Source organism: Siphateles boraxobius, unplaced genomic scaffold (genome assembly GCF_051911475.1).
Source record: "Siphateles boraxobius isolate OS27281-9 unplaced genomic scaffold, OSU_SipBor_1 65, whole genome shotgun sequence".
Taxonomy (NCBI): domain Eukaryota; kingdom Metazoa; phylum Chordata; class Actinopteri; order Cypriniformes; family Leuciscidae; genus Siphateles; species Siphateles boraxobius.
Window position 1 is genome coordinate 434516 of NW_027509192.1, and position 9599 is coordinate 444114.

Sequence of the window (9599 nt, forward strand, 5' to 3'; positions counted from 1 at the left end):
CACAGCTGACACCCCGAACACACACTTACACAAGTCTCCGTCTGCAGGTGAGACACACAGCTGACACCCCGAACACACACTTACACAAGTCTCCGTCTGCAGGTGAGACACACAGCTGACACCCCAAACACACACTTACACAAGTCTCCGTCTGCAGGTGAGACACACAGCTGACACCCCAAACACACACTTACACAAGTCTCCGTCTGCAGGTGAGACACACAGCTGACACCCCAAACACACACTTACACAAGTCTCCGTCTGCAGGTGAGACACACAGCTGACACCCCAAACACACACTTACACAAGTCTCCGTCTGCAGGTGAGACACACAGCTGACACCCCAAACACACACTTACACAAGTCTCCGTCTGCAGGTGAGACACACAGCTGACACCCCGAACACACACTTACACAAGTCTCCGTCTGCAGGTGAGACAGACAGCTGACACCCCGAACACACACTTACACAAGTCTCCGTCTGCAGTTGAGACACACAGCTGACACCCCAAACACACACTTACACAAGTCTCCGTCTGCAGGTGAGACACACAGCTGACACCCCGAACACACACTTACACAAGTCTCCGTCTGCAGGTGAGACAGACAGCTGACACCCCGAACACACACTTACACAATTCTCCGTCTGCAGGTGAGACACACAGCTGACACCCCGAACACACACTTACACAAGTCTCCGTCTGCAGGTGAGACACACAGCTGACACCCCGAACACACACTTACACAAGTCTCCGTCTGCAGGTGAGACACACAGCTGACACCCCGAACACACACTTACACCCCAAACACACACTTACACAAGTCTCCGTCTGCAGGTGAGACACACAGCTGACACCCCGAACACACACTTACACAAGTCTCCGTCTGCAGGTGAGACACACAGCTGACACCCCGAACACACACTTACACCCCAAACACACAGTTACACCCCAAACACACTTACACAAGTCTCCGTCTGCAGTTTAGACACACAGCTGACACCCCGAACACACACTTACACAAGTCTCCGTCTGCAGGTGAGACACACAGCTGACACCCCAAACACACACTTACACAGGTCTCCGTCTGCCGTTGAGACACACAGCTGACACCCCAAACACACACTTACACAAGTCTCCGTCTGCAGCTGAGACACACAGCTGACACCCCAAACACACACTTACACAAGTCTCCGTCTTCAGGTGAGACACACAGCTGACACCACAAACACACACTTACACAAGTCTCCGTCTGCAGGTGAGACACACAGCTGAAACCCCAAACACACACTTACACAAGTGTCCGTCTGCAGGTGAGACACACAGCTGACACCCCAAACACACACTTACACCCCAAACACACACTTACACAAGTCTGACACACCAAACAAACACACACTTACACAAGTCTCCGTCTGCAGTTGAGACACACAGCTGACACCACAAACACACACTTACACAAGTCTCTGTCTGCAGTTGAGACACACAGCTGACACCCCAAACACACACTTACACAAGTCTCCGTCTGCAGTTGAGACACACAGCTGACACCCCAAACACACACTTACACAAGTCTCCGTCTGCAGGTGAGACACACAGCTGACACCCCAAACACACACTTACACAAGTCTCCGTCTGCAGGTGAGACAGACAGCTGACACCCCGAACACACACTTACACAAGTCTCCGTCTGCAGGTGAGACACACAGCTGACACCCCGAACACACACTTACACAAGTCTCCGTCTGCAGGTGAGACACACAGCTGACACCCCGAACACACACTTACACCCCAAACACACACTTACACAAGTCTCCGTCTGCAAGTGAGACACACAGCTGACACCCCGAACACACACTTACACAAGTCTCCGTCTGCAGGTGAGACACACAGCTGACACCCCAAACACACACTTACACAAGTCTCCGTCTGCAAGTGAGACACACAGCTGACACCCCGAACACACACTTACACAAGTCTCCGTCTGCAGGTGAGACACACAGCTGACACCCCAAACACACACTTACACAGGTCTCCGTCTGCCGTTGAGACACACAGCTGACACCCCAAACACACACTTACACAAGTCTCCGTCTGCAGGTGAGACACACAGCTGACACCCCAAACACACACTTACACAAGTCTCCGTCTGCAGGTGAGACACACAGCTGACACCCCAAACACACACTTACACAAGTCTCCGTCTGCAGGTGAGACACACAGCTGACACCCCAAACACACACTTACACAAGTCTCCGTCTGCAGGTGAGACACACAGCTGACACCCCAAACACACACTTACACAAGTCTCCGTCTGCAGGTGAGACAGACAGCTGACACCCCGAACACACACTTACACAAGTCTCCGTCTGCAGGTGAGACAGACAGCTGACACCCCGAACACACTCTTACACAAGTCTCCGTCTGCAGGTGAGACACACAGCTGACACCCCGAACACACACTTACACAAGTCTCCGTCTGCAGGTGAGACACACAGCTGACACCCCGAACACACACTTACACCCCAAACACACACTTACACAAGTCTCCGTCTGCAAGTGAGACACACAGCTGACACCCCGAACACACACTTACACAAGTCTCCGTCTGCAGGTGAGACACACAGCTGACACCCCAAACACACACTTACACAAGTCTCCGTCTGCAAGTGAGACACACAGCTGACACCCCGAACACACACTTACACAAGTCTCCGTCTGCAGGTGAGACACACAGCTGACACCCCAAACACACACTTACACAGGTCTCCGTCTGCAGGTGAGACACACAGCTGACACCCCAAACACACACTTACACAAGTCTCCGTCTGCAGGTGAGACACACAGCTGACACCCCAAACACACACTTACACAGGTCTCCGTCTGCCGTTGAGACACACAGCTGACACCCCAAACACACACTTACACAAGTCTCCGTCTGCAGGTGAGACACACAGCTGACACCCCGAACACACACTTACACAAGTCTCCGTCTGCAGGTGAGACACACAGCTGACACCCCAAACACACACTTACACAAGTCTCCGTCTGCAGGTGAGACACACAGCTGACACCCCAAACACACACTTACACAAGTCTCCGTCTGCAGGTGAGACACACAGCTGACACCCCAAACACACACTTACACAAGTCTCCGTCTGCAGTTGAGACACACAGCTGACACCCCGAACACACACTTACACAAGTCTCCGTCTGCAGGTGAGACACACAGCTGACACCCCAAACACACACTTACACAAGTCTCCGTCTGCAGGTGAGACACACAGCTGACACCCCGAACACACACTTACACAAGTGTCCGTCTGCAGGTGAGACACACAGCTGACACCCCAAACACACACTTACACAAGTCTCCGTCTGCAGGTGAGACACACAGCTGACACCCCAAACACACACTTACACAAGTCTCCATCTGCAGGTGAGACACACAGCTGACACCCCGAACACACACTTACACAAGTCTCCGTCTGCAGTTGAGACACACAGCTGACACCCCGAACACACACTTACACAAGTCTCCGTCTGCAGGTGAGACACACAGCTGACACCCCGAACACACACTTACACAAGTCTCCGTCTGCAGGTGAGACACACAGCTGACACCCCAAACACACACTTACACAAGTCTCCGTCTGCAGGTGAGACACACAGCTGACTCCCCAAACACACACTTACACAAGTCTCCGTCTGCAGGTGAGACACACAGCTGACACCCCAAACACACACTTACACAAGTCTCCGTCTGCAGTTTAGACACACAGCTGACTCCCCAAACACACACTTACACAAGTCTCCGTCTGCAGGTGAGACACACAGCTGACACCCCGAACACACACTTACACAAGTCTCCGTCTGCAGTTGAGACACACAGCTGACACCCCGAACACACACTTACACAAGTCTCCGTCTGCAGGTGAGACACACAGCTGACACCCCGAACACACACTTACACAAGTCTCCGTCTGCAGGTGAGACACACAGCTGACACCCCAAACACACACTTACACAAGTCTCCGTCTGCAGGTGAGACAGACAGCTGACACCCCGAACACACACTTACACCCCAAACACACACTTACACCCCAAACACACACTTACACAAGTCTCCGTCTGCAGGTGAGACACACAGCTGACACCCCAAACACACACTTACACAAGTCTCCGTCTGCAGGTGAGACACACAGCTGACACCCCAAACACACACTTACACAAGTCTCCGTCTGCAGGTGAGACAGACAGCTGACACCCCAAACACACACTTACACAAGTCTCCGTCTGCAGGTGAGACACACAGCTGACACCCCAAACACACACTTACACAAGTCTCCGTCTGCAGGTGAGACAGACAGCTGACACCCCGAACACACACTTACACCCCAAACACACACTTACACCCCAAACACACACTTACACAAGTCTCCGTCTGCAGGTGAGACACACAGCTGACACCCCAAACACACACTTACACAAGTCTCCGTCTGCAGGTGAGACACACAGCTGACACCCCGAACACACACTTACACCCCAAACACACACTTACACAAGTCTGACACACCAAACAAACACTTACTATATATAGTTATTATTTTAAATTTGTGTGTATATATATTTGATATATATTAAATATAATTGTTATTAAGTTGAAACATATTATAGTACATAAATTAAATATAATCTAAAAAAATTTAATAAAAAAAGATTATACAATATTTAATATTCATGTATTACAATATTTTTTTATTTAACATTAAAAATATATATATTATATATATGTTATACAATATATTTTAAAATATTTGTGTATTTTAAAACATTTAATGTGTATATTATACAGTATATACACACAATAAAAAATATATATTAAATATAATTTATATTAAGTTTAATTTTTTTTTATAAATATAATATATTCTTCTTTTTTTTAAATGTTATATATATGTATACAAAACATTTTCTTTAAGAAAAGTATAATAATAATAATGTTATATAATATTTTAATATTTAAAGAAAATATGATGTATAGTGTATATATATATATATATAATATATATATATAGTTTTATTTTTTATATTCGTAAAATATGAAATAATTGTATTAATTGATTTATTTCTTCATCACTGTGTGTGTGTGTGTGTGTGTGTGTGTGTGTGTGTGTGTGTGTGTGTGTGTGTGTGTGTGTGTGTGTGTGTGTGTGTGTGTGTGTGTGTGTGTGTGTGTGTGTGTGTGTGTGTGTGTGTGTGTGTGTGTGTGTGTGTGTGTGTGTAGAATCTGTGAGGAACCCGCCGGCTGCACCTGAACCTCCGGTTGCCCCCAGTCAGCCCGTCACATCAGCTGATCTCCAGAAGACTGAGTCATTGATCAAAGAGGAAGATCCGCCCAGTATAAACCCAGCAGCGGCCCACATCCGGCCCATACATCCGCTCAAGAGCTTCGCTGTTCCAGCGCTCACGGTTTCTGCCCATAACCCGCCCACCTATGAGACGGCCTTACCCAGCACCCCCCTGCTGGCTCAGCCAGGTCCGCTCCCTGCTTCATCCATTCTAACATGATAAAAACGGTACTCTACGGCTTTCGCACCGGAGGAACCTTTTCATAGTTCCTAGAACTATTGGCGGAAGTTCCCGGATTTTAGCGTGTTCGCACCGCAGGAACTGGGAACGATTTTAATTCTAGGAACTCCTTTTGGAGGAACTAATTTAGCTCTTACTTCAGAGTCGGGTCTAAACCAGCACTACAGGAACTACAGTGACGTTAGTGTTCGCTGATTGGCCGAACGCACGCGAAACACCAGCACCCGCTATTTATTTTTTAAAAAACTGTGAACACAGATTATAGCCTGTATATTTACTCCAGAAATTAACTCTACGCACATGGAAAACAGTGATAGATGGGCCTCTTAACCTTTACCCTGAGGAGAAAATCCAACACAACTTTAAGGAGGCCAAGAGAAACATGATTATGTATTTCTGCTCAGCAACACGAAATACACACTAATACCTTTTCATATACTGTCTTTCTATGTATAACAGTTCTATCTAATAACGTATTAGACAGGACTGTTGGACAGATTGTAAACTAATGAACACTGAGAATGTGAGCTCAGGCTCTGGCTGGCGTCAAAATAAACACAACAACAAGCTCTGCTTACGACACTTCAGAGTTCATACTGGCGGTGCGAATGCAACCGGGAAAACATTCCTGTGGGAACCATTAGTTCTCGGGGAACCACTCCGGTGCGAAAGCCCCTTATGCAACTTTGTGGATTTATCATGAATCCATCCTCCACACCGTGTTTTCGTCATATCCTGATTCACTACGCCACGCCTATAATAAGTGGGACTATTTTAGACCGGGCAGCCGCTACTGCGTCGTATACGTAAACAGAGAGAAGCAGCTCTGACTACAATGTTCTTCCACAAGATGCATGCAGTTTTGATTATTAACCACTAGAGCGCCAAAAGTTTCATAGTGTACCTTTCAGAGAAACTACTGTGGTTGGTTGCTTTACGTGTGGGAGAGTTCATAGCATGTGCTGTTCTCTGTGTTTCAGCGCCCGGCGGGAAAACTGCGTCCATCGGGACACTAAATCGAGCTCGAGCTCCCGTGCCCGTAACAGTCCCGAATGCTCCTGACCAATCAGAAACCAGCAAGATGCTGGACATGGTGAGTGCCGGAGACACTTTTGAGTTTTTGTTGAATATTCATTATGAAACGTCTCGTTCACATTTCACCACAAATTTAAAAGAAGGAAATAAGATATTATGTTTTGCATATAGAAAATGAAGCCAATTTTTAGGACCAGTATTTTTTTTTTTTTTTACATTGTGACATAATTTGCATGACAAATAAACTGTTACTTAGTTTAATATTTAATAGATAATTAGTACACAGTCTCCAAATTTGTATTATTTTGTGCAGTAAAAAAATCTAAATTCTAAATCAATTCTCAAATCAAAATGGGACTTTCCCACACGGAAAAAAAGTCTATTGAATTTGTATATAAAATATATTTGTTGTCCATTGAAGTATTTGCTCGTTTACTTTATATTAAAAAATTCATGGAAATTGTAAAAAAAAAAAAAAAAAAAAAAAATTTCTTGTTTTCTATTTTTAATTTTAGAGTGAAGTGTGATCTTGACACCCTATTATTAAGAAAGTTGGAATCTGTGTTTAATTTGATTTATTTTTCTCTCTTCTTTTTTTTACCCATTTATCTTTTTACTCACCGGCCGAATTAATTTGAATCGCTTTCTCTTTCTGTGCCTAATTTAAAAAATGCACTGTTTTTCTTTTCCTTTTTGATTTGTTACACTTCTGAAATGCATGCCTTTTGTTTGTTTTGTCGTAGGTTGCGCTGTAGCGTTATTCTCTCGTTTCTCGGCTGCTCCAAACCCGTTTCCCTCCCTCGTGCTCCTCTCGCTTTTCCTCTTTCTGTTTGTTTTGTCGTTGTTTGTCCCTCCGTTGTCTTGCATCCCTCAGTCCTAACTCTAACATGGCTGGTCTGGCATGGCTCTCTCTCTCTCAGACGTATGAGACGGATGAGCTCTCGGAAGAAATGGCCCATCTGGAGGGTTTGATGAAGGATCTGAACGCCATCACTACAGGCTGAAGCGCTTCAACACACACGGCTGAACCTCGTCCTCAGGAACAACCAGGACATTTGAATGAACACTAAAACATCTCCGCTTCATCTTCTCCATCCTGCATGGATATTGCCAGAGAAATCTAGAAAACGATGAAAACTCAATGCCATTTTTCTCAAATCGGATGAGCCAATCTGCACAGAAAACATACTTTTAATGATTTTTTTTGGGGGGGGGGGGCGGGTGTATTTACGTATTCCATATTTTTAGCCTGTTTATGTACGTTTTCATTGTGTATACAGCCACTTTAGGACTTTTTTTTTCAAGGTCAAAAACCTCACATGCTCATCATACATTGGGCTTCATTCATGAAATGCAAGCAGAATAACTTTATGGAAATTATGCGTAAACCGTTCAAATCAGTGCAACAATTTACACATGAATTTATTAATGATTTAAACGTGTGGATCATGAATATGCTCGTTTGTTGCACATTCTTACATAAACGTTGCACATAAATGTTGCATTCAATCATTTCAACCATTCTTGCATAAATTGTCTATAACACCATGTTAATTGTTGCATTTGAATTGAATGCAGCAATTTACACAATAACAGTTTTTGGACAATTTACGAACCGTTATTTTTTGTTTGCTCATGATTTCAAATGAATGTGTCATGGCTTTATTTCAGTGTCTTACATCATGTTTAAATGCTTCATCTAATGCCGTCATCTCTGGAAGATCTCAGTGTCTCCTGCTCTGGGACGCTGGGAGCATTAAAGTCTGAATATGCATCTGCATTTTCCACTTCTCTCTTTATGCTCTGAACGACCATCTCAACTCAATCTGAATCCAGTGATGTTTGGTGCTTCAGAAACTCCTCAAACGTGGGACGCTTGTTCCTCATGTACGCTCCTCTACCTCCGGACCCTGACGCCTGTTTTCGGGGCCCCGGAGATTCATCATGAAGGAGTTTAATGCCAAGTGACTCTCAGATTTTTGTACTTTGAGAGGTATATATATATAGATATACAATGAACTGCAAATGTTTGCTTACATGAATACTTTGTACACTCTCAAAAAAGACAATTTTTATATATATTCATGTTTTGGTTGGTTTTTATATGAAAACGACACATTGCTTTGTAAACATTTTCCATGTAAGTTATGAAATATTCTGCGTTGTGTTTTCACCGTGCCGTTTAGCCGACCCCTTCTCCCAAAGAATGAGTGGAAGAAAATATCAGCGACGAACTCTGCCTTGCTCGTGTACAGTTTCTCACGTCATGAATGTCAATGTGGCTGTAACAAGGTCTGCTTATGAATTCTGTTGTTGTTTGTGTTTACAATAACAGGGGGAGATTTAAAAAAAAAAAAAAAAAGGAAAGAAGACACTGAACCATGTTGTGTGGCTGGTGTACCGTCAACTGTCATTTGCACTTTTTATATTTTGGATTTGAAATGAATCGCTGATGCCATGTGAAATATGAACCTATTTTATGTAACAATGATGTCACAAGTAAACAGCTGGTTTCAAAGACATTTAACTGTTGTTTATTTTGTTACGTTATTAAATAAGACCATATTTGCATTTGTTTTTTTGCTGGAAAACATATTGCTTATATTTGGTCAATGGAGAAAAATTGGATGTATAATTATTATTTATTGTAAATTATAGTAGCTTTTACACAACTTATCAATGCTGTTTTTACGCTCTGAAAAACCGTTGATGTATAAAAGGCAAGTTGTGGCCAAATCAAAATGGACCCAATACAAAGCCCTGTGGGACACCGCTGGTTAAAACAAAGAGCATGGGACTTTCCCACACTGAAAAAAAAGGCGTATTGAACTTAAAAGATTTATTCATGTTCATCAATTCCACGTGAATCAAAATTTGTTGGACATAATGGAGTTCCAAAGTGATATATGGTCCCCTGATTTATTTTATTTCAGTTATTTTTGTCACCACTAAATTATAAGATTGTGTTAGCTA

At 44.2% G+C, this 9599-nt stretch overlaps 1 protein-coding gene across 6 annotated transcripts in view; it reads left to right on the forward strand.

The window, feature by feature from the left end:
• The window catches only part of neo1b (neogenin 1b), a 145968-nt gene extending 136820 nt beyond the window's left edge, over positions 1–9148 (forward strand). For 3 of the 6 annotated variants that reach the window (XM_077209974.1, XM_077209976.1, XM_077209973.1), the window contains 3 exons: positions 5287–5538; positions 6572–6684; positions 7370–9148. In XM_077209974.1, the coding sequence (XP_077066089.1) occupies positions 5287–5538; positions 6572–6684; positions 7370–7381 (377 nt within the window). In that variant the 3' untranslated portion in view covers positions 7382–9148. The remainder of the gene's footprint in view (positions 1–5286; positions 5539–6571; positions 6685–7369) is intronic. The other 3 variants (XM_077209971.1, XM_077209975.1, XM_077209972.1) reach the window with 1 other exon arrangement.
• The last annotated feature ends 451 nt before the right edge of the window (positions 9149–9599 follow it).